Here is a 26,801-nt window from a genome sequence, read left to right as displayed (position 1 = left end):
TGCATGCTATCCTACTACCTATGGATAAAGCTGAAATTGCACTGCATTTTGGCTGAAAGGCTCGAGTTTGACCTCACATGATTACAAAAGTCACATCGTATCAATGAGCCCCTGTAATGCTTTCTGACTCCAAACTTTGTTCTTTCCTATTATGCAAAGCTTCTCATAAAGTTGTCTGGTGCACCTTTGCTCTTTTTTTCAGCTTATATATATATATATATATATATATATATATATATATATATATATATATATATATATATATATATATATATATATAGACCATTTATAAGGCAACGGTGTCATGGCCAGATCAATAAGGTTATCTTTGTCACATCAGTGACTCATAAGACTTAAAACACAATCCACATTTTAACAATTCCAGGTAATGTAGATCTGTAATGTGATGTAAAATGAACATGGTGAGTGTTGTACCAGATCTGTGCTAATGTGCTAACAGAGATGACAGAGGAAAACGGTCACTGCTTTTTCAATTGAATGTCATTTGAAGCAGGCACGTGTTTTACTCATCTGGGCTCATCCCTGGAGGAGCAGGAGCGTAAACATATCTAGCCGCATTCAGTCTTTGAAGCTTGACATTTACTTCATCCTCCCGTCTCAGAAACATTAACACTAAACTGTCTTCAAGAGGGTTTGAAGGCTGGAAAAACCAACCACCTGACAAGAAGAATTATTTTAGGAGGAAACAGAGGGATGGCATTTCAAAGCACACGACTAGCACAAACAGCAGCATTTACTTCAGTAATAAGACGTTAAGAAGCTAAACACTCACACTACTACAGATATTGTGTCCTTCCAATGGTTTTGACTGAAGTAACATTTAGATTCGGTAAAAGGAAGTACAGTAAAACTCAGTTGTTGTAAAGATATAGTTTATTAGATACGTAAGAGTACATTATTTTTACAGGTCTGTTAAAGGTAACACAGACAGGCAGAAACGGGATGTTTACTTGGCCGACCTTCTAGTCCTTTTGTCCCAAGAAAAGTTTGCTCCATATGACTTCACTCTCGGCTTTGGGACCCTCTTTTCTGTTATATCATAACTCCAACCTGTAAAAATAAACAGGCGTAGAGCACAGTCAGCCAAGCATATCTTACAGGCTGGATTTGGGAGATGTTCACTATTGCTGATGTGCAGTGTAAACACCAGGCCTGGATAAGACATGGTGAGGATAAATGTGTATCTTTATGCCACAAACACAAACACAACTCCTTTTCAAAGCGGAGCATCATCTCCCTCAAGAGTCATTTTGGATATGATTCTGACTGGATTATTGTACCGTTTAAAAACTATGGCCACGATAGTGGAATTTTTTTAAATGGATTTACCGTTCTTCTCGGCAAAAGCGATGGCATCTTCCTTGGAGCTGAATGTCAGCACCATGTTGGACAGGGGGTCTGCCCTGGATTGGGAATAAAAACCACGTCAGACACTGGATTTTATTTGCCAATTCAAAAAGCATGATTATCATAATGTCCACTCACGTGGAGGACCAGCCCATCAGTGGGTTTTCCCAGCGCTCCCTGGTGTCAAAATCCATCTTCCACTTTTGAGTATTTTTGACACCGGACTGCATGGCATTGCGGGCAGACACAAAGATACGGACCTTGCGGGTCTTAATATGCTCCTCGGGAACACCAGTCAAAGTTGTGATGTCCTGGGAAATGAGGGAGACAAAAGAATGGGTAAACTTTTGAGTACATAAGGCAAAACCTAAATCAAAACCTAAGCATTAATGTGTGGTTTGCCAAAAACAAGATTCTCATTTGTGCTCTCATAAAAAAGCAAAAAAGAAGCTTTGCTGTTCTCACATATTTGCACTATTCCCCAAAGGGCATAAAAGAACAATTACTGCTTTTTGGACTGCAGACCTGCGTGCACTTGTCTAGACTAGCTAATTTCTCACACTCTCAACATGAATCGAGACTGTAGGTCAGAAACCTGGGCTTTCAGGTGTGAAGGTGAAAAGAACTCTGCAAACTTGAAGTGAATAGTACATTAAACTTAAAGTGTTCGCTCTGAACAGGTGAATCATTCAGGTCAACAGTCTCTCTTTATTGTTGGACTGAATTTTTTTTTCACAGGCAATGATATGATTCCAGAGTTGTACCCAATGTATTTAAACTAAATTAGAACCCACCAATAATTGGGTTGAAAAAAAAAAAAAATCTAAATCTGTAATTTTTTTATTTTTTAGAAAAACCCTAAATAAGTAAAAATACTAAATACACTTTAATTAGTAAATTAATTTACCATTAAGTAATGGTTTAATGTTATGAATGCAATTATATTGCATTGCATGCAATTTTACTGTAAAAGAGTTAAATTTGTGCTTTTTCAATGTGACATAACATTTAATTATATTTTATCTAAATAGTTTAATTTTCATTGTAATTTAGTTAATATTAATGTACATTAGGATGTTTTGTTTTGTTTTGTTGCTTAGTGCATTATTATAGTGTCGCATATTACCCTAATGTTGTTTTGTCTTTGAGTGTACATGCAACCCTCTACATTGAGAGTAAATCACTCGCATATGCGACTAAATCTTCATTCTGGCGACTAAATGATGTCTAATATTAGTCAATGGCTAAAAATTCTCAGATTTTACTCGCCAGTGTGTTAATTGGAGGCTAAGTATAAGTTTAGCACAGATATATTTTCACTCGCAAACACTCTGACTGAGTTTCAACCTTGAAGGCGCACAAATCGGCGTTGCTTTCTTTCACACACAGAGAGAGAGAGAGAGAGAGAGTTTCAATTGACGTGCTACATTTAAACAATATTCTATATTGTTATATTTTCCTGTAAAAAATATAAAAAAATATAATGTTGTATTTTCCTGTAAAAATAACAGTGTTCCTATGGAAGTCTTCAGCTTTTTAGAACAGCCAGTTTTCCGGTAGTGGATGGAGTTAATGCGCAAATGGGAATCTCATTGGCTGACGTTAACCTATTATCATCATCTTTTTTTTTTTTTTCCAGCAAATCAGTTCAAGCGAATGCACAAAACCTGATTAATATTCATGAATCCAGCAGCTCATTAATTCTTAGTAATCCTTAGTGTGTCTTATAGTTCTTATTATTAGAATTCGTATCATTATTATCCTATCAATATTTTTATTAGTTTTTTTCCCTATTTTTGTCAGAAACATTGAATGACAGAAAAAACAACCACCTCTCAAGTTAAAATGTTCAGTTAAAATGACTAATATGCATTCAAACATGGTTATCAAATTTACTTCTAATTACTTAAGTTATATTAAATAATACTTGATTATTATAAAACTTGACAAACTGATGTTAAAGGTGTATTTAATTTTACAAATATATAGTAAACTTAAATATTTACTAGCCAATGGCGATTCAGTTGCCAAGGTGTCTGTAGAGGGTTGACATGAAAGTCCTGGCCATGTTTTATGTAAAAAGTAGATTTGAATAGTTCCAGTAGATTGGTATATTAATATGATATAATTTATATATGGTTATAAAGTGTAAAATATGCCATTTCATAATACCTGAACCACTGTCACTAGGACTGGGTGATTTGGCAAAAAAAATAAATCTATATTTTTCCAGAACATTTGACCAATTCTCGATTTTTTTATGATTTTTAACTAGTCAACTTGAAACTGTAATTACAACATGATTCCAGTAACTTTTTCTTTATTAACCCCCTAGTTAAAGAAAATTCTATTCCAAGTTGGCAACATAATAAATGTTAAAGTGCCCCTATTATGGGTAATGAAAGGTTCATATTTTAGGATTCACCAACAACAGGTTGATATGCATGCAAGGTCAAACAAATGTTTTTCATTGTCTTAAAAACAATGCACTTAAAAAAAATCATAAATACCAGAAATTATGCATGAACTTCAACTACATGTTTGTTCAAACTTTTCTTATACATGTGTTAAGAAATAATATGAGGAAAATGCTTTTTAAAAAAAGTCTAAAAAGTAAAGGCAATTGAAATTAAAAATGCATGAAGAAGTTCACTCCCATCTCCTTGCATGTTTTTCCTATTCCACTGCCTGCGTTGCATCTTTGTCAACAAAAAAGAAGCACATTCTGCGTGCTATATTTATGGTCCCTCAAAGACTGCATCACGCATGAGCGGTTTATCACGTGTGCGGACATGCGGTTGGGTCGTTCTTTTCTCTTTACCCTTATTACAGGCATATTTTAATAGTGTCTAATTCTAACATTGGTAATATTTCTATTCAAAATCAAGAATCCTCATTTTCTAAAAAATAAGGTTATGTCCACACAAAGCCAGAGCTTTCCCTATGCTTTTTTTTTCTCGTCTCAAGAAATATCTGCATTCACACGAAACCACAAAACTGACATAAAACAATTAGTATACATGCCAGACTAGCCAAAGAGATACACTTAAGACGGAGAAGACTTGGACTATGCGCATAAACCAAGCATCTGGTATACAAAAGAACATGGAACAATACATTTATTAATCTGTGTTAAAGTTAATAAAAAGACAATTTTTCAGTGTTTGTTCATGTTTTTGTTGCTGTTACATGACGTAGCGGTGTCTGACTAGGGACAAGATGTGGGCTAAATGACGTCATCCTTTTAAGAAAATATATGGATTCACTGACAATGAAAACGGAAGGGCAGCATTTTCAAATTTATCCACTCTGGGACCCAGTTTAAAAAAATATTGGTTTCACACTCCCAACACGCTGGATCCATGTGAATACATGTATATACGATGTATATACGATACAAAATTTATGCATATACAGCGAAACACGTCTCCGTGTGGACGGGGCCTAAATGAACCCAGCCAGGGAAATCACCCTGCCATAATTTGCACTAGATTTTTTGATTGCAAAATCCTGGCAAACAAAGCTGCCTTTTTTTTTCACCTAAATGTTTTCCCAAGATCGATCTTCTTCTCAAAGTCTATTTTTTTTTTCAGATGTCATGAAAATATATTTATACCCTGCTTTCGTCCTGTAGATGCTGCAGAACTGAATTCACTCAACTGCAATGTGTTTCAACGGTTTCAAATGAAATATTTTTGTTTATGTATCAAGTTAGTTCCATGTGTCATTGTTTCTAAACTGCGGTTCAATGAATCTACAATTCCGTAACCAGCCCACCCCCCCCCAAAAAAAAAAAAAAGAAACAGAACAACAATATAACCACTGTAGACTGATTCATGACTCTTACCAGCTGGTGCTTTTAATATAACTGAAATATACCAAAACAAATCAGAATAAATGTAGAATTGAGTCAAGATCCTGTGATGTACAATTCAATCAGGAAATCTGTACTGATTCCAGCCCAAACAAATACCTAGGGTAATATATAGAGTACAAATAATGCTTTCACAGTACTCATGGTTTTTTGCATGAAACTAACTAGAGAGGACTGTTTTAAGAAAGTTATCTGAAAGATGTGCGTGTAACATGCAGCACGGTCTTAGACTCCAGTGTGGTGTTGCTGAGCTGAAGAAGACTGCTGAAAGAGATAGAGTCCAATTCCTTTGGGAATTACCGGCCAGCAATGGGAAGTCCACAACAACACACAGCCAAACCTCCCAGTAAGCAGCCACCCAAGGCTGTGAATCCTACAAGCAGATCCCCTTTCAATGCAGGAACTTCACACATTTCAATGGTCATTACTACTTCAAAGAGTCAAATTTTCATCATTGTCGGTCATCTGCCACTTGATTCATTTAAAAGAGGTTCTTTAGCATGAACTGTGCACAAAAGGCTGCCAAACACTCAGTCTTCACATGACAATTGAGCAGGCTGGGAAGAACATACAGTAACTTATGCTTCATTTTAGGGGACAAATTTAGTGAAGGCGGAACAATTATGTTAGACTTCGTAATGAACAGGACTTTAAACTTTGTAAAAGATGACTCAAATTGCTAGCCCTGATCCACACCAATAACTTCATGAAAACAAAGATTTAGCAAAATTTCAGAACTTTACACAATGTGCATCTAACCTTAGTATCACATTGAGCTGGCTTGAATATTTAAATGACAAATATCTCAACATGAAAATTAATCTTTTTTTTTGTGCAAAGGACAAAGAGAAAGGTGTCTCATTCAGAAACACTGCTGAGCAGAATGACAATTAGTCTAAACACACAGGCGAGACAATTTCATTCTGTGAAATTAACAAACTACAATATACATTTCTGGTTGAGAACTCCTGAAGAAAAATACTGTTGTTATTATTATTAAATAATATAACATAATATTATTAGTTGCTCCTTATCTAACCTACCTTTAGCCCAAATAAGATCTTACATTAATTTTTGGTAAATACTGAAATAAATCTTGCAATTTTCCTGCAAAATAAGAGGAAACATTTTAAAAAAGAGAGGGGAAAATAGTCTAGACTAAGTTTTGCTTGCATACATAAGGACAACAAAAACTACGAGGGTAATCTAAGCAACAGACCAATGCACAATGGCCCACAGACAAAGTGCGCGAGAGAGGGACCACAAAGTGAAACACTGCACTTTTCTCCTTGCATGTACAGGAAACGAAATGAGAACTATGAAGTTTGACACTTTTCACGGGGCCCTTCAGTACCTGTATGTGCAGACAGAATGCCAGGCTTAAGAGTGAGGGAGAAAAGACTGGCAAAGTCTCCATCACGTGAAAGCGTGTCTATATTTCTGACACCTCTGGCTCCCCTGTGAATAAAGAGCATGGGAGCCCTTTCAGAGTGGCAGACTGTGGGGCCGACGGCTTGAATGAGCCCTGCATGCAGCTTGGTAGAGCCAATTGTGGCTGACAAGAACGATACCAAAGTGTAAACAAGAAAGAATTTGCCGTGCGAGCAGAACTACACTAATATTTTTTTTTTTTCACTTTGTGAGCTCTGAAATGATTTGTAATTAAATGCAATGAATCTTAAAGTGTGCTTGTGCAAATGTTAAGTTAATAAAATGGGCGTTTTTTTCTTTCAGAAGAGGTATCATATTGGTTTTGCTTGAACACTCTGATATTCAGATGTGGAATACAGATCTGTGTTGTCACACATTCAATAGCAGATTCAACTGTCTGTCGGTTTCTGACTAGAAAAAGAAAGACAGCAATAACTCGTAATGTAATGTACATGTGTGGCCTACATGTTTTAATCTCAGACAGACAATGCATAAAAATATGGATAGAAAATGTATTGGAAGGTTACAGGTGGAACCTCTCAATGATTTCTAAAGGCTGGAATGTCCATATGTATAAAAATCCAGCTTTCATTTCAGTATATGGATTTCAGATTAAATAATACTCCTTTCCATCACTGTTCCAGCACAATCCCTTCAGAATCACTTAGGTTAAATTTGCATGGTGATTAATAAGGGGGAAAATAGGGAGAAAATAAGAGCAGAAATAATTAATAACAGAATCTGCTTGGAGACATGTTGAGAGAAATCCAAAACAGTAAAGATGACCTGGAAAGATGTTTCAAGTTGGTGTGCAACATACATGCAAATGTATCTTCTGGGTAAAAAACTACTTGTTACCAATAAGAGATGATCCACATGATAAACAGTTGAAGACTAGTAACAAACATCTAATGTGGATTCACTCTTAAATCAGAACAATGTTGAAATGAGAGATCTGCACATATTTTTAGATCAGTGGAAATTACAGTGCTTTAGATAAAACTGTATTCCTAATAGCCCAGCTTCTTTTTTTAAGCCAAAAAAAAAAAAATCTTTCAGTGGCAGACTTGGGTGGAAGGGGCGGGTGAAGAGAAAGAAGTCTGGAAGTAGTTCATTTTTACTCATAACTCACAAAATCCACATATTAGTCCAATCTATATAGGCGTCTACCTTATTCTGTAATGCATAAGCAATAGGAATGCACAATATTATCAGAATGTTATCGGCCAATGCCAATGTTTACTTTAAGTAAACATCGGTATCAGTTTGCTTTGAGTTAAAGCGCTGTCAAGTCTATTTTTCAATCTTAAACGTAGTTTCTATATATATGTACTGTATATACACAACAAAAACAACTGGAGATCCGCTACTATCTTATAGCCCATTAGCATTGCTAGCGCAGTTTATCTGCTAATCTTGCACACACTGCCTACACTCCATTCTTTTATTAACTGCTATTTGCTTTTAATGGCAGATTTGTGTCTACTTTGAGTGCAGGTGAAGATACCCTCAAACTGGAGGCCATAGAGAAGCAGATCCATGACCTGGTGGAGAAGCAGGTCCAGCTGCATGAGCAGAGAGCCGAGCTGGAAACATCCCAGGCTGACCGCCACAAGTCCGGAGTAAGTATACAGTGTGCTGCCAATACTCCCAACACCCTTACTTCGTGTGTTTCTCTGCACAGGCCCCATGCACCCAGGACGAAATCTTCCCAGGTCTCCTTCACTCCAGCACCAGGAAATCATGGACCCTATACATCGACTCACTGAGGTTTCTTGGCTGTCGTTTGGCAACTCAAAGTTTCAGCTCCCTCCATAGATTTTCTATAGGATTGAGGTCTGGAAACTGGCTAGGCCACTCTATAACCTTAATGTGCTGCTTCTTGAGTCACTCCTTTGTTACCATGGTGGTATATTTTGGGTCATTGTCATGCTGGAAGACCCATCCATGACCCACTTCAGTGTTCTGGCTGAAGGAAGGAGGTTCTTATCCAAGACTTTACAGTTCATGGCCCCGTCCATTTGGGCCTCAATGCGGTGAAGTCATTCTGTACCCATAGCAAAAAAACATCCCCAATGCATAATGTTTCCACCTCTGTGCTTGACTGTAGGGATGGTGTTCTTGGGGTCATAGTCAGCATTTCTCTCCCTCCAAACAAAGCAATTCAAGTTAAAGCCAAAGATATCAATTTTGGTCTCATCTGACCACAGCACTTTCTCCCAAGCCTTCTCTGAATCATTCAGACATTCATTGGCAAACTTTAAACAGGTTTGTACATGTGTCTTCAGGGGGACCTTGCAGGCGCTGCAGGATTTCAGCCCATTGGGGTGTAGTGCGTTACCAATGGTTTGCTTGGTGACTGTGGTCCCGACTACCTTAAGGTCATTAACAAGCTACTCTTGTGTAGTTCAAAGCTGATCCCTCACCTTTCTTATAATCATCTTTACCCCAAGAGCCGAGATCTTGCATGGAGCTCCAGACCAAGGCCGACTGATGGTTGTTTTGTATTTCTTCCCTTTCCGAATAATAGCACCAACAAATGTCTCCTTTTCACCAAGCTTCTTGTGGATGGTCTTGTAGCCCATTTCAGCTTTGGGCAGATCTACAATCTTGTCTCTGACATCCTTTGACAGTTCTTTGGGCTTGCCCATGGTAATGGGAGAGTTTGGAATGGAAGATACAATTTGTGTGGACAGGTGTCTTATACACCTAACGAGCTGACATTAGGAGTAACTTCTTTAAGTGGTGAGATTAATCTGTGTTCCACATGGGCACATAGGTGAAAAGACGTTCTGTGGTTTTTTACCTGCTGTTCATTCTAATAAAAAATGAACAGCAGGTAATAAACCACAGAAAATAAAAAATGTTAAACATGCTTCCATAATTAATCTCATCAAATGAACAATGGATCATGGCTTTTATAAATATTCTGCTTATTTTCCCACACTGATCACAAAATACAGACTACAATATACAATATAGCTGTTTTTGTTGATGATTCTGCTTTTTTATTGTTCTAGAACAGCAGTAGACAATAAGAAAAGTAACCACTAGAAACATTATTATAAAACTTGAAATTATACGAAACAACAGGAACCAGCCATAAACACAAACTTAAACTGGTTTGTTTTTCCTCTTTAACCTTTCTATTTTGCATTATTTTCTGTTCAAAAAAAAAAAAAAAAAATTATATATATATATATATATATATATATATATATATATATATATATATATATATATATATATATATATATATATAGATAGTCAAGTATGTAGTCAAATGTTCAAATTCTAGGCAAACTACAATATTCCCAAGTTAACAAATAAAACTGAGGATTCACAAAGGTGTTTTTTTAAAGTCCGCATAAAATCTAAATTGACGTGCTAGTCTTGATGTAAACAATTATTCTGTGCAAGTTAATCCGCTGAAAAAAATGGTTGTCTTGATATTCTTAAATCATAATCTGAACATTTGCTTCCGCTCTGGAAAGGCATTCCTTCTATGATGACATCAGTTTGACAGCTTGGGCAGAATATATTTTTAAACACACCCCTCCAACCGTTAGGTTGCTATGAGTGAGAGGCAGACAGGAAGAGTGCAAAAGTAAAACCATGTCCACTATTCAATATTCAGTTTCAGCTGGAAATACATCACTACACTGAAATAAAGTCTGCAGCCACTTCCGGTTCACGCAGACTTTAAAATAAGAAACAAACAAAATTTTGACAGGAACAGAACCAGAAATTAAATCTAATTTTATAGTTCCGAACAGAATCGAAAATTTTAAAAGGCCATTTACATGTTAATAACGTTATTTTATCATTCCATTTAATATTTAAAGTTTGCTGACAACCAATCATGAATTCCAGTAGTATCTCATATGCAAATGTGACACTGAAGTCAACGAGTGAAATGTCCGCTCAGGTGTGAACTCATCATTGGCAATGCACCGCCTTCAGGGCCGTTTTCAAATACTGTTAATTGAAATGATTTGTTGTGGAGTGAGGGGAACTAAAATAGCCTAGCAGAGCTTCTCAAATTTCTCGGAAAATGAACAGTTTTCATTTGCTATATTAACCTCAAAATAAATCTTATAATGAATTTTGGAGTCCGACTTTCGCACGCATATACAGCGTTACTTATTATACAGTAACTATTATTCTATATTTTGCACTGTGACATTACTGACTGGGATGTTGCAACTTAAGTTTTTGTTTTTTTTACTTTCAAAACGCAAACTTATTAAAGTGTTTTTTTTTTTGTTTTTTTTTAAACAATGCAGCAAACATTTTACAAATACTTTGATGTCTTTAGAGTGTTGATAGAAGTTTTTTTTTTTTTTTTTTTTTTTTTAAGTAGCTTACATTTGGCCAAAATCTAGAGAAGATGATGCTGTATTGGCTGTGACTAAGTGTTAGATCTTAAAATTTTCCTTTTCTTTTTGAGTGAAGCAAACACTATACTTTCTTATTATTATATTATTATTAGGCAAATAATATTGTTTAAAAAAAAATAACTTTATTAACCGGTATTTCTTCCACCCGAACCGGTTTCGGAACGGTAATAATATCAGAGGAACGCAGAACAGAAACATTAAAATATCGGTTCTGCTCGGAGTGAACCGATTACATTTTTTTTCTGTTTTCAAGCCCTGCAGGAAACCCTTTCAGACAAATCTATTTATGTCATGAACAATTGAAAGTCATGAATTAGCAACTTTCTGAATGGAACACCAATTACAACTAATGAAAAATAATACACAGATCACAGATCAAATACAATTACTACTAGATACCAATCAGCTATATTAATATTCATATTATTAGACTATGAGCAGTAGGGAAAAATGCATTGAGCCATTTTGGAAGAGCATAGTGCAACTCAAATTAAGTGAGAAACAGTGTGCACTATACAGCCGGTTCAAGTCTCCTTCCTCTGCCACACAAAGGTGCTGTCGGGCACTTTGAAGGTTACTTTCTAAAGTGTTAAGCAAATGAAATACCATTTAGCGACTAATACACAAAGCCTCTTGTAAGATCCTCTTCAAAGAGCCATGTCCTTTGACCTACTTGCTGGCCTTGTTTTTTTTCTTCTTCTTCGGACAAGCACCTGGTATGAGGGGACAACTAGACAAAACAGACACTTGAGATGAACACTGAAGGGAAAGAGGGGGAAGGGGGAGGAGGACCGAATCACGGCTGGATCATGAATTCAGTCTACCTTGGCGCTCACTGGCACAATGATACATGTTTGACAACATGTTCATTCTATTCACAGCTCTGGCTAGACAGAATGCCTCATGCCTGCAATTAGGTATAATTTCACTGCTGTTTGCATTTATTTTCATATGCAGGATGGTTTGCAAAACATTTCGATATACATGCAAATATACGGACTTTCAATAAATTACTCTATGTAATTTCTACATTACTACCAGCACAGCAGCAAACAAAATGGCAAAATAATGACATAAGGAAACTGAACACTATCCCTTGTCTGACTCCAGCCTAAATTCAAACCATTGGTTGTACCACTGTTGTGGCGTTGGGCTGATCAAGATGCTCAAACAAATAATGTAATGTTTCATAATAATCAGAAATACTGATTATGTTTTTTAGAGAAATACTAATGGCTTACTTATAAATGTGTCTTCTCATTAAATTATAATAGGAGACATTATTTCTAAAAAAAAAAAAAAAAAAAAAGAAAAAAAATTATAAAGGGGTTTCACAAGCAGCTGAGGTCCTCTTGCAGTTCATTCAGAAAGCTCATATGAGCTCGTGCACGGCTCAGACATTCCGTGTGAAGCTCTGTGTCACTGGCCAGACATGCAGGCTTTCTCATGGCCCAGCATGCTTAATCAAAGTGTAATTACTAACAAAAGTCAGCGCAGGCACCAGAGGGAGAAAGCACCCAGACTCTGCCACAATCACGCAGGACCTTAATTACCGTCATTTGCAATGCCACACATTTGACTGCACTGCAAAGTGGCACATTTGCAAGCACTTTCACTAGAGCTCAAGATTTTCTTTATTTTTCTCCTTTTCAAAATTGGATGTTCAAAAATAATTCAGGAATGCTATTATAAATTCATTTTCAGGCACTTGAAATCATAGAATAATTAGTTTCAAAACTACTTTTACACCTTTATAATAACAAATAATCAAAGCTGTAATTACCATAATGGAAATCATATAATTCATAAGTACCTTAGCCTTGATTTTTTGCAACATTTTTTTAATCATAATAATAATAATAATAATAATTCGAATGACTTTTTATAATATTTGATACAGCCCAATCTAGGCTATACAGAATACAATACTTTTAGGAATCAATGCCACATTATCATTCACAATAACGTGGTATAGGCAAAAATGCTAAAAAAAACCAATAATATAAAATAAAAAAAACCAGATTGATTATGGGTAAACAACCCAATGCAGAACCATAGAAAACAAAGTATCAAATCTGAAACAAAGTAGTGGTCGTCCCGGCCAATATATTGTTATTTTTCAAATATCGGCATCAGCCGATACGTTTTTCTGCTTAGCTGATGTGTTCAAGGAAGACATTTTTTATTTTGGCAGGGCTAAGAGCGGCACTGCCTGACCACACAGTGCTCACACGCTACCTCTTGTATAATTTTGAAATCTGAAGCAAAACAGAATGGTCTGACTTCAGCTTTGTGAAACTATACTACATAAAACATCTCAAAAACAAAAACAGCCAATGGGCTGAATGAGCCACAAATGCCACTCTTTGTCAGCAGGTGGCACTAATGTAACAGCAGACATTTATAGGCTTCTGCCCCTTTTAGACTGAATGCACGGATCTAATTCAATGATTTCTTTCTCCACTGTTTACGTTCACTTAAGATATAACCACCTGTGTTTACAAAAAATACTTGCCGAGACAGGTATTTTGTGATCATTTTTTTGTGCATGCATCCATTCAAGCACAAGAAGATGCGAAAGAAGCATCAATTAAGTGTTCATGTGCTGTCTTGAAACGCAGCCAGCTTTGAGTGTGTGCGCACAGAAAACAGCATGCGAGTAATCAATTGAATTCTCTTAAGCCTCTACATGTGCTTGAAAGGTTTAAAACACTTGAATGTTTAAATCGCCAAGACTTAAAAACACGTGCAAATGATCAACTACGATCCGGATCTAACTTACAAGCAAGTGAACAATGTAAATTAAGGAAAGAATTTCATTTTTTTATCCCTTATTTATTAAGACAGCCCATCGGGCAGGGCGGTGATACATTCTGGTAGCCAGACAATAACCCCCGGGAAGCCAGCCTAGCGGTTTTGCTAGCTCTGCAAACAATACTGTAGTCATATACTTTTCATATGATCTGCATAAATATAGATAAATAAATACATAAATATTCACAAGTTAAATTGTCAATCTTGTGTAAAAGCTATATTATATTATTATTATATTACATTTAAAACATATGAATATCTCCTATTTGAAGGCTCTCTAAAAGACAGGTAGTCCTTGCTACAACAAAATATCTCGCTCAGTGGGCACAGCTTGCCCTAGAACAACAATGAAAGCTCTGTGGCCAATTATAAAAGGACAGCCGCTGTCTTCCTGGGAGTCTGCTACTGTCAGACTGTTTTCCCCCTTTTTCTTTCAATCCCCTCTTTTTGGGGGGCCCTTTTGCAGCTTTACTTTAGAGTGGCTCCTACTATTAAATGAGAGCCCTCAACCAGACGGGGTGTACTTGCCCACTCAGACACAATCAGAGATAGTCTGAGTCCACCCAAACACCCCACTCTGCCAAACCCGGCCCACACATTCAGGCCAGCTGAGTGTCTGAAGTCTCATAGGTAAACAAGGTCATTATTGTCTCACAAGGACATGGGATAAAAGTAAAACAAAAAGAAAACAAAAGAGAAAGAAAGAAAAAGATTAATTTCAGTATAAATGGCTTTTACGAAGGTCATTTTTTGAGAGTACTTTGAACTTTACAAAGCATGATATCATTCATAAAAAATATATTTGTTATTTATATATATATATAAATTATTAAATTTAATAGAAAAAAATACATGCATTAAAAACAAAAACAAAAATTACATACGAAAAGACCTATGCCTTTTTGATTTTCAATCCATTTTTAATTATTTGTAACTTTTAACTTTCAATTTTACATAATTACAAAAGCATTAGAGAATCGTGACCCGGCACAAACACAGTTCATAAACAGCCAATGTTCATACCAGTTTCTCATCCACAGTGATGAGCTGGGATCCCTGTCCCTGTTGTTCTGCCAGCCTCCATCCTGACGTGCTTATTGACCTGCAAAACAGGAAGAATTTGTAGTTAGGTACAAACAATGGCACGGTAAAGTGTTTTGATGGAGGAAGATGTGTGTCAAGGGACAGGAGAGAGGAAGGCACACAGCTCTCTCGGCCCCCATTAATTCTGCCTGCTGAGTTTCTATAAGCCAGTTAGAAACAAACATCCACTGGAATCGTCCTGCCAGTCTACAGTCGCAGCCATTGAAATTAAATAGTAACTGGTCTATCATAAACAAACAATAATTCTGAATGGCTAGCGATAGAAGCGGTCACTGATCTCTCATTTAGATTTTAAGTGAATAACACGCACCTGGCAGGTGAGGAAATGTAAAGTTGCTTTTAAATTTAGATTGAAATTACTGATTCTCTGACAGGAGACCACAATCCTCCTGTCAAATGTAATATTCATTAAACACAAGCAGAGTGAATGTCTATGTAAATTGTTCAGAATTGCCTTCCTATGTAAACTGGTGTGTTGGATTGGATGCAACATAAACATTTACATAAAGAGTTTTACAAACAATTTAAACAGAAATGAGCTCTGCTTTTGTTTCATGAATAAGGCACAATGTGTTATCCAAACAAATGACTTATGTTTATAACCTAAATGTTACTTTAGCAAATGAGTTTATGGAAAAAACTAAAAACTCTGGGGGGGAAAAATCACTTTGCCAAATTATAGAGAAAGTGGAACATGCTGTATGAGAGCAGACTCTGTGTGTATTTTAAAATGATCATCTGAAAAATGTATATCAGCATCGTGCATACAAAACATATTTGAACTTTTGCCATATTTGACTGAAAATCAAGAGTAGAGAGATGGGGGCCAGAGTCAAACCCACATATCCCATAAGCATGACAGCTCAATTTGCTGGAGGGCGTGAACTGACCAAAACACCACCACAGAATTACATTTCTCTAGAAAGATGAATATTATTTGGGTCATATATTTATTTCCAGTGTGTCATTGATCAAAGCTTTAAAAACGAATATGCAATGTCTCATAGTCATAAGATGCAGATTCTGCACATTTCAATAGTTTTATATTCCATACCATCAGTTAGGGTCAGCAGCACTGTGTCTGAAGGGTCTGATATCCAGTCAGACGTCAGAGATCAGTATTACATCATTACAGAAGGAAAGATCAAGTCTAACGTTGAAACTGAGTGAACCGGGAATAGAGTAAAACGTTACAGTAATTCCAACAATCGCAAACTACATACAGTGGTTTGTGAGTCTAAGTATCCAGCTTTGTCATGTAAGCATTACGGTAGCTTGCAAAATTAAGAACTTCTAAAACGGATAAAGAAAAATATATATATTGTAATAAAGGTGAACCTATCCGAGATTCACCTTTCAACATAATGAACAAGTCTGTATTTTCAGCTTTCTTTCATAAAGAAGGTCACCTTCACACAAACCGCTAACGTTACATATTCAGTTAAAATCACACTGACATATAACACCCAAGTTACTCAGAGGAATCAGAACTGTATTTATCAGTTTTATTTCTAACTGTTATAAATGACTAACATAACACGGTATTCGCGTAAATACCTCTCAAATCCAATAGCGGGACAATATTCTCTGTTATTTTGCGTCACACAGATATATTTTGAGAGATAATTAATAGATGACAATCTGGCTATGTTAGTTAGCTAACCGGCTAACAGTGTTAACTCTAGACAAATAAACAAACAGACCGAGTATTATTTCTTTACACGTAAATATACAAACACAAAGAGTATAGTTATTACCTGGCAGGGTTCACAAATGTTTTTGTGACTGAGTTAAGGGAGAGAAATCGGCTTAATCCAAACAATGACATTGAAAACGCCATGTTGACATGGACTGTGCGCCGTACGGCAACACACAGCGTCCAAACTCAAGCAAATGCGTTCGCTATTTCCCTTCTTCTAGAAGAGAGAGTGAAAATTACAGCATCTCTGGATGTGTCTATCACTGATACAGAGCTAACTCTTTATAACAACTGAACAACTTATAAAAACGGGTGATAATTTATATAAAAGATACACTTGCCCCATGATAACGTAATATATATTTATTTTTAATCAGTTGTAACAACTGCATGCTTTTTTAACATTTGGTTGGAATCACCAAGCGGCGATTTTTCATTTAGCATAACACCTGTAATCGTGTAGGGCTATGGGGTTTTTGATGAATTACTGCTCATTCTGACAGCAAATAACATTTCTGTCATGGAAAAGCAGTTAATTTGAGCAATTATTGGAAACATAATTTTTTTTTTTTTTTTTTAATAGTAGCAGTCTTCTATATTTTTCAGCAAATGACTGTAGCCTGTAAAATGATCATAAGAACATTCAGCTTTCATTTGAACAGAGTATAATAAATGTGAAGCACGTCATATATAACACATGCATAAGCTAAATATGCATAAAATTTCCTTCACATTTTCTTTTTCACAATTTAACTTAATTTTAACCAAATATCTAGCCACCACATCCCAACAATAGGGGGAAAAAAACTCTATAGAAGAAGAAGAAAGAAAAAAAACACATCCATGTCATTTCCCTTAATTTGAGTTAAGGTCTCTTCAAAGGCTTTCTCTAGATGGGTCGATTACCTCCTCAGATCACAGGACTGAACTGAAGCAAGACAGCCCTCTCTTGGGACTTCAGGCATGCCACAGCATAACATACTCATTTCGCGCTATTTATCCTGGATCTTTTTTACTTATGTATTTAACCATTTGTTGCCATTAGGTAATATATGCCTCGTCTGTTAAGGGACCGGGAATCTTCTCTCACGAGTTCAAAGTTTCAATTGATCAGTTAAAGAAAGACCATCCCCACACTTCAGTGCCGGAATATCCAGTTTGCTTTAATGAGGCCCATTTATCTACACTTTGCAACAGAGACAGTGTGAGTGAGGTGGTCCTGTCTGTAAAGTTGTCAAATGATGTGAATAACGATGTTCACCTTATATGAACAAATATTCTGACACAAATTTTTTGTATCTTAAAAAAATTTAATAAAATATGGATGTCAAAATGTCAAAGCTGCGCATGCTTTATATTACATAAACATTGTAATATGTATCGTTTATAGACAATATGAGAAAGCCCAACTTGTGCCAAAACAACAATAAACACAATTAAGTAATATATTGTCTCTCAAAGAGCTAATCTACGGGAAAGCAAAAGGAGAAAAACAGGAGAAAAACATTTCCCTCCCTCTTTCTCTCTCCTGTCCCATTTGAAGGAGATGCGAGTTGGCAGCACAGGAGAAGCTTGAAGATTAATGGTGTAAAGGGGGGCTGTGACAGCCTTTCCGCTGGTTGCAGTTCTCCTGGGTGGCCCGATTGGTCTTGGATGTCACTTTTGCCACTTAATCTTGTGTATGTGAAACAGCCTGACATGCCTGAAGAACACAGTCTATCCACGTCTGTATAGACATCAATCTGTGAGACTGTTACTAGAAGGCATCTTTACTAGGATGTCCCATTGCCACAGCCCTAAGAACCAAAAATGTTCTTAGAACTTTGTTGATAAGATTCAAGACACCATATATCTGATCATAAATACATTAAAAACAGTAATGTTGTAAATATTATTACAATTCAAATAACTATGTTCTATTTGAATATTTTTTCAGATGTATTTTCAGAAGTCATTACTCCAGTCTTCAGTGTCACATGATCCTTCAGAAATCAATCTAATTTCAGGGTTCCCACACTTCCCACATTTTATTTATGTTTAATTAAGGCAGAAATAAAAGAAGGATCATGCCATAAAATAATATATTCCTTTCTCTGGAACATTGAGAATGTCATTTCTCATGTTTATGGCGATGACTAAACTATAAAATCATCTCTCTCATATGAGCTCTTAATTAGACATTACAACTAATGATTTTCAGAACCAATTTCAGTACCATAGCAAAAAAAAAAAAAAAAAAAAACTGTAACTGTAAATGTCACTATTTGGCTTATTTATTTAGAAAGAAAGTATTATTTTTAAAATATTGGTATTAATCCTTCAAAATTGTTTTCAATAAAGTATTGGGTCAAGTGAAACATTACTGGATTCTGACTAACTTATTCAGCTCTGATTGGACATTGCATCACTCTTCAGCATTAATTTTGCACAAAAGTACTAATAGCCTACTTTTGACAATATTCAAGATTATTTTGATTAAGTTCAAGTTAATGAATTAATTTTAGCAAAGCTGTTTTCCACTTTACTACAAACATTCATCACAAGACTAAGACATCATTCAAAATACTTCTCTTAAAGTCAACCTCTGGACAGAACATTAGAAAACATAAATGTGCTCACACTGTCAAAAGTCAGTACAGTGATGAAACAATTTTGATTTTTTTTTTCATGGCTATGGTCCTTGGTTACTGCTGTAAACAAAGCAGCACTGCACTTATAAATATTACTTTAATATGCATTATACGGGGGAAAGATGAAAAGAAAATAACATCTAAACTTTTCTGAAAACTGTCAGTTTCCATCAGAGATACATTTTTATATATCCATGCATGCCTAATTCAATATTAAGGATTTTCTTCCAATATTTCGCTCATCAAAACGGTAAGCTGCTCTGTCTGCTACAGTATTTTCTACTTTTTGCGTTTGTCTTAAGCCTTTGTTAACATCCCGTTTACAAAATAGTTTGTATCCAAGTCAGGAACAGAGATCGACTAGAATAAAATAAAAGAGCGAACTGGTGAACTGTTTGTTCTTGGCTGAAGGAAAACACATTTAAATCTTTTAAATAATATTTTTTTCAGGACAACAACAAGACTTTCCCGGATATGTCTTTTCCAGGACTGGAAATTAGTCATAATTTTTCCCGGTTTTACAGGACGCGTGGAAACCCTGTAGTAGGCTAAAATGCCGATCTTCTTTTGATCTATTTTTAGCTATATTGAAAATGGTTGTGCTACTTAATATATCTGTGTAAGCTGTGATGCCTTTTCAGGATTTTTTGATTAACAGAAAATTCAAAAGAACAGCATTTCTTTCAAGAAGTGTGGTTCTAGAGCCCAAGCTGTGCGTGGAGGTGAGCCCTACTATCTCTAGTTGGTACCTCTCGACCTCCCGCACAAGCTCAGGCTCCTTCCCCACCAACGAAGTGACAATCCACGTCCCTAAAGCCAGGGGGTCTCAACTTTGACTGTCGCCCGATCTACTATGCACCAGCCCCTTACGCTCCCTCCTGCAGGTGGTGAGCCCACAGGAGGGAGGCCCCACGTCACTCATTCGGGCTGAGCCCGACCGGACCCCATGGGGGGAGGCCCGGCCACCAGGCGCTCGCATACGAGCCCCAACCCCGGCTTGGCTCCAGGGTGGGGCCACGGCTGCGCCATGTCGGGCGACGTCTCGGTCCTTGTTGTATTTGTCAGCATAAAGGGGTTTGTGAACTGTTCTTAGTCTGGCCCGTCACCAAGAACCTGTTTGCCTTGGGAGAACCTAACAGGAGCATATAGCCCCAGACAACATAGCTCCCAGGATCATTCGGGTACTCAAACCTCTCCAAGACGATAAGGTGACAGTTCAAGGAGAGGGAAAGGGTGGATTGCCCACTTCAGGTTGGTGGAGAGTTCGTGCCTCAAGTGGAGGAGTTCAGGTATCTTTGGGTCTTGTTCACGAACGGGAGATTGACAGACGGATCGGTGCAGCTTCTGCAGTAATGCGGTCGCTGTACCGCTCTGTCGTGGTGAAGAAGGAGCTGAGCTGTAAGGCAAAGCTCTCGAATTACCGGTCAATCTACGTTCCTACTCTCACCTATGGTCATGAGCTGTGGGTCATGACCGAAAGGACAAGATCCCGGATACAGGCGGCCGAAATGAGCTTTCTCCGTAGGGTAGCTGGGCGTTCCCTTAGAGATAGGGTGAGAAGCTTGGTCACTCGGGAGGAGCTCAGAGTAGAGCCGTTGCTCCTCCACACCAGCTGAGGTGGCTCGGGCATCTATTTCGGATGCCTCCTGGACGCCTTCCCAGCGAGGTGTTCCAGACACGTCCCACCGGGAAAAGGCCCAGGAAAAGACCTAGGACACGCTGGAGGGACTATGTCTCCCGGCTGGCCTGGGAACGCCTCGGGGTTCCCCCGGAAGAGCTGGACGAAGTGGCTAGGGAGTGGGAAGTCTGAGCGTCTCTGCTTAGACTGTTGACCCCGCGACCCGGCCCCGGATAAGCGGAAGGTGATGGATGGATGGATGGATTTCATTAATTCTTTACTGCCACTTTTGATCAGTTTAATGCATCATTTCTAAATAAAAATATTATTATTATTATATTTAGGGATGCACGATATTGGATTTTGGCCGATATTCGATATGCCGACATTTTCAAAATAATTTTGGCCGATGCCGATACCGATATCGATATATATACAAATATATACTGATATATTTAAACTTTAATTTTACTGAAGAGAAATCCATGTATCTCTTCTGTACTGATTCTACCATAAATTTATTATTTTACAAATGTAGACAGACATTCACATCTGAAAAACAGGTCAATTATTTCACTTGGAGAATATCGGTTTGGCTCATCGGCAGAAATATTCATATCGGCCGATACCGATAATGGTCATTTTAAGCTTTTATCGGCCGATACCGATATTGTGCCGATATTATCGTGCATCCCTAATTATATTATTATAATATTAATTTCTTAAATATATATATATATATATATATATATATATATATATATATATATATATATATATATATATAAACCAGTTGGGTTTAGTAATGGTGAGAAGGGATTCCCAGACAGATTACTGATCTGAAGCTCAATTCTCTGGAGAGTAGTCTGCCAGCCTGACGTCCTGTGGCTGGCGGGGAAAACCTAAAACACAATGAACTAGGATTGCTATAAAACAGTAACCTTGTTTTGAGGATTTGAACTTAAAGGTGGGGTATGTATTTTTTTCAAAAACGCTTTAGAAAACTTTTAGTCTATGTGGAGGAAAGAGAGCGCTCAGTGCACAGGACGGACATAAACCAAGCTGAGCAACGACAGGAACATAGAGATGGCAGATAAAAAACAAAAGAGGTAAATGTCTGCAAAACAAAGGAAGACTTGTGATAAGGCAAGAAGTAGGACCCGTGTAAATATTGGATCAGCTTTCCAGTGCTGGAGAGAACTCAAGGAGCGCAAGGCCTGCGATTGGCACCGAGGTGGCTTTATTTCTTCTCAGTAGTTGAGTAACATCGGTTCTCTCTCGAGCTTTCAAAACACATCATGGAGACATTTCTCTGTTATGGGAACTCCTTCCCTTCCAACCTTTCTGAAGTCTCGTTCCCGCTCTCAGGGAACCGATGTTACGATAGGAACCAGAGACGTTTTGCTTTGTTTCACAGAACTAATATATGCTGGCTTTTGTTTGAAAAATGCCTGCGTGTCATGTACATTTGTAATCGTATTGGCGTTCCCTTCAGCTATGATAAAGACACATTCTTTCCCACACCCTATAAGCCTGGAGCGTCTAAACCTCCTCCACTGTCTGTTTCAAGTGTCAACTCCATATATTCATATTAGAAGTAAGAGAATATGTTTAATACAGCAGATAAATAATACAGCAGATTCCGCCATTATCGTTGCCTGGGTTGTTTACGCATGTGTGGGGCGAAGCTATCAAAATAGGGGCGAGACCCTTTTGGGGTAGGGGCATGTTTCGGTGATTTGAAAATCTCAAAATTGTCTACCAGAAATCGCTTACCCAGCTTTAAGATAGTCTGATGTATTTGAAGCTATAATCAGTCATTTTGGGATGTAGCATATTTGTATACATTTTTACCCAAATATGCAAACAAATAGTTCATACTTTTTAGCTCATAAAAGTTGTCCATACAGATCTTTTTCTTCCATTAGTGAATGAGTTGAGCGTTTAATTGGTCTAAAAGTTGAACATTATTAGCCAACTTTCTATTTCAGCAAAAGATAATGAATCACGTAGGAATAAATGTGTCTGCTGTTAATTTATTAGATGTCTTTTCCTGTGCCTTCAATTAGTATTTTAGGCATCAGCAGAGTGGATGTGAACTGGTTTCTTGTGTGTCCTTTGTGACTTTTAACCTTAATCCTCTCCCCCCTTAAAACCCACTTTCTGTCACCCTGAGTCTTTTCTCATTATCTATCTCATTGTGTTCGCCTTCAAAGCAACAGCAGGTTCACTGTATTTCCATCTCTTTACCTACTTTTAATCTTCTGCTGTGACTCCTTCATTCTGCATTTGAAAGCATGTTTTTAAGTCCACTTCTTGTCCACTGAGACATCATTGCAAAATTTGTCTTGTTATACACCCAAGACACTCTGAACATTGTCGTCATCATTTTTATTTGAAATGCCCAGGTGTCTCGCATCCTGGGAAACTGTGTTTGCTAGTTTGTGAAGATGAAGTGTTTTTTTTTTTTGTTTTTTTTTTTTACTTTATGTTTCATGTGTATTTCTGAGTTATAAGCTGCCCACATGCGTCGTAAATGAAGCTGCAGCCGGGTATAAACTGTTTGGATAAACTGAAATAATCCACCTACAAGGCGTAGAGCTCTAGAGAAAATCAAATAGATGGTTTTAAATGGAGTAATCAAATATTTAGAAGAAGATAACGATTAATAGAGTGTCCTATGGTATGATTCACATTCGGTGCTTCATTGAATGAGGATTATTTGCTGTCTCTTCAAAGGAATCCATGTCACTGGAGGTCTCATGCCATGTTTAATGGTTTCATGTGGATGACTTTTGGCTTTAACAATTAAGTAATTAGTGAGAAATAATTTCTTAAACACACATTATAAGAAGATAAATAAACTGCTCTGTGTTTCTCTGTAGTGAGTGTATACAGAGGAAAGTGTTTATTGAATTTTGTAAAATATACTGTACATTTTCTTAGAAAAAAAACTATGCAAACATTCCAAAGTTAGATGTGTAAGATTTTTTTTATGTTGTTAAATGTATTTTATGCTCAAATATACAGTAAAAACTTTAATATTTTGAAATAATAATACTTTTTTTTTCTGTGAATGGCCCATTTTTAGTGGCACATTATTCTTCAGAGATTATTCTAAAATGCTGACTTGGTGCTCAAGAAAATAAAATGATAATTGTATTGACTTTCACTTTTGAACAATGAATCATAATGAATCCTTGCTTTTTTTGACCGCCAACTCCAGGAGGTCAAACTACATTTGATATTCTTTTCTATTTCAGTGGGGCTTGCCACTTCAAGCTTGTGACCAAAATGTTTAAATGTAAAATAAATAAATAAATAAAAATTGTGATTAAGAAAATTAACATCATTATTAAGTCAACCAAATTAATTCAATAATATATATTGAATTAATTTAGTGGGGTTGCTCACTAAAGTGTATTCATGGAATATGCCAGTCATCTAAAGACCTCTATGAGATGTTAATAAATGTTTATAAAAGTATGGCTACATGTTCCTCATCTTCAAAGACTCCAGGACCTATGTTACAGGAACAATTGCTAGGCTACGTCTAGATGTCTAAATCTTCCTCTCAGTATATCTGAAGGGGGAGTTAGTCCAAAGTGAGGTCAGTTGGACACATTGGATTGCCTTTTCCTTTCATGAGATCAACACAATGGCTGAAATGACCACCACTGGATGACCTTTTCAACAGACCTCATGCCCTCGTTTGATTGACATTTCTCTTTGACGGCAGGAGGCGGAGACGGCTTTTGGTGGGCAATGGGGAGGGAAGATTCTCCTGGGTAAATCCTCATCTACATCTCTTCCTTTTGGACAACAAAGAGTGTGATGTTTTTGTATGAAATAAGGAGACCGATCCCTTGTGTTTTGATGAGTGGGCCACCTGGGACAAACATCTCCATCATCGCGTCAAAAGATGAGAGAGAAAAAAGACGAGAATAGAGGAGATGAGAGCGGGATGGAGGAGAAAGAAGCCCTCCAAAGTAGCACAACCAGAAGCTTGAATGACAAGCTCAATGGAGACCACTTCTGTTACCAAATCTCTTGTCTGTTTCATTAGACTGGTTCGTGTAACTAACAAATGTAACATATGTGCCAAACTCATATGTTTCTCTTTGCATCAATGCTTTATATGATTACTAAAAACTTTTAAATAATCTTCATGAAAAGTTTGATTTTAATGATTTTTTAAATTTCATTAAGGTCAGGTAAGGTAACAAAGTTTTCCAATATGCAAATCTTTTTCTAAAATTAAAAAAGAAAAATCACTGTAAAAAAAAAATATATATATTATTATTGTTGTTATTATTATTTAAACAGCATGTTTACATTTTAATCTTTGTTTTACAAAATCACTAAATAAAGTTTACAATTATTAATATTTCAAAATATATCATGAATTATTAATGTATTATTAATATATTAATTAATATGTTAGGTTTGGGGAATTGTACTACATAATACAGTAGGCAGGTATTCAAGTCATTCCATGTATGAATAGATTTAAAAAAAAAAATTGGATTAGTTAAATAGTCACTGATTTTGCAATTTAAAAAGAAAAAAAAAGAAAAAACACTTTACACATTTACCGTTGCATTAAAAAAAAAATTAAATACTTTTCTGGTTTTGTAACAGCCTGAAGGATTTATATTTTCGTGGGAACTAATCCTTTAATATTTCGTTTCCCACTGCAGCTGATATCACTGATAGCTCACACTTGTTGTTTGCTTTAGTGAGAAGGTGTGTGGTGCCATGCTGAGAACCCTGACATGCATAGGAAAACACCTTTAAATTAACCCGGGTCGTATGTCAATTTCCTTCTCTCTCCAAAACACAAACACGGGAACACAAACAAGATCTCACTGACTGGCTTTTGTTCCAAGTCCCGTTGTCAGGATGGGAGAGACTACTGTTTTTTTTTAACCCAGGGTTTTAGTAAACTCACCAGGGGCAAAGTTTCCCAGTCATGCATAAGACATGAGAGATCGGCCGACCTGACCGGGCACAAGCTGAAACTGTTATAAAAGAAAAACCCTTCACAGTGTGGCACGGTACTGGATCACGCGGACCAGATGGATGTCAAGGGAACATCTGTTGCATTTCCACAGGGGCAGACCCCTTCAACAGGTTGTGAAAGCTTGAGATTACTCGGCTGTTTGGACGGAGGGAGAGCAAAACATTCGCCGTTTGAGAAAACACCAACGAATGTGCTTTGTTTTCCTTGTAAACAAAAAGGTTCCCCAATGAGTCATGCATTACCATTTCAGACTGAGAGGACTTAAATGATGAGGCGAGCTTGCCTTTGAGCAAACACAACTGGGAAAAGACTTTTAATAGGATACTGAGCAAAAGTGTTTCCCCTCCTTCTCAAAAGTCATCCTAACAAAGATCACCATGCTCCGTACCAAGTCTTTGTCAGTTGCTGGTGAATTCCTGCTAAGAAACCAAAAATAATCTATGTCTAGACACAGCAAGTGTGAAACTGAGTCAAGCAAGAAAAATGATATGCAAAAGGAGTTAAGAATGGTTTTATAAAAGAGATTCCATGTGGGAGGGTTTTAAGACTGAAGCCAAAAACAAAACAAAGCAAAGCAAAAAAGCAGGTATGCAACATGTTTGTCTCAGTACCTGCGAGGTGTCCTGGTGTGTATCTAATTACATTATTGACATTCAGATAATGTTGCATGAAGCGGAGCAATGGGGCATTCAGTAAGTTCCTGGCCTTAGGGCCAGTGCAATCGTTCTATGGGCCTCTTCGGAGGAAAGACTGGCCATTTCTAACAGGCCGAACTGGTTTTCTGCAGCATTTCTGCTTCGAGGGTGGGCTACATTAGTGTGACCAAAGGGAAGCAGAGCA

At 36.9% G+C, this 26,801-nt stretch overlaps 1 protein-coding gene across 1 annotated transcript; it reads right to left on the bottom strand.

Moving 5' to 3' along the window:
* Positions 1 to 876: 876 nt before the first annotated feature.
* On the bottom strand, positions 877 to 16,897 carry ndufs4 (NADH:ubiquinone oxidoreductase subunit S4). Its single transcript, XM_026250187.1, has 5 exons — positions 16,749 to 16,897; positions 14,911 to 14,989; positions 1,507 to 1,679; positions 1,351 to 1,424; positions 877 to 1,071 (listed from the first exon to the last, which is right to left on the bottom strand). Exons 1-5 carry the CDS (start codon positions 16,829 to 16,831, stop codon positions 968 to 970), a joined length of 513 nt encoding a protein of 170 aa, XP_026105972.1. The 5' UTR covers positions 16,832 to 16,897; the 3' UTR covers positions 877 to 967.
* Between the last annotated feature and the right edge of the window lie 9,904 nt (positions 16,898 to 26,801).

This window comes from Carassius auratus, chromosome 5, assembly GCF_003368295.1.
Source record: "Carassius auratus strain Wakin chromosome 5, ASM336829v1, whole genome shotgun sequence".
Classification (NCBI taxonomy): domain Eukaryota; kingdom Metazoa; phylum Chordata; class Actinopteri; order Cypriniformes; family Cyprinidae; genus Carassius; species Carassius auratus.
This window is presented reverse-complemented; position numbering and strand designations above follow the sequence as displayed.

Excerpts from the sequence above, each read along its gene's own strand:
- ndufs4 (XM_026250187.1), bottom strand. The coding sequence starts at position 16,831 with ATGGCGTTTTCAATGTCATTGTTTGGATTAAGCCGATTTCTCTCCCTT. Across the intron at positions 14,990-16,748 it reads ACATTTGTGAACCCTGCCAG|GTCAATAAGCACGTCAGGAT; the intron begins GTAATAACTATA and ends CCTGTTTTGCAG. Across the intron at positions 1,680-14,910 it reads TCACTGTGGATGAGAAACTG|GACATCACAACTTTGACTGG; the intron begins GTATGAACATTG and ends CTCATTTCCCAG.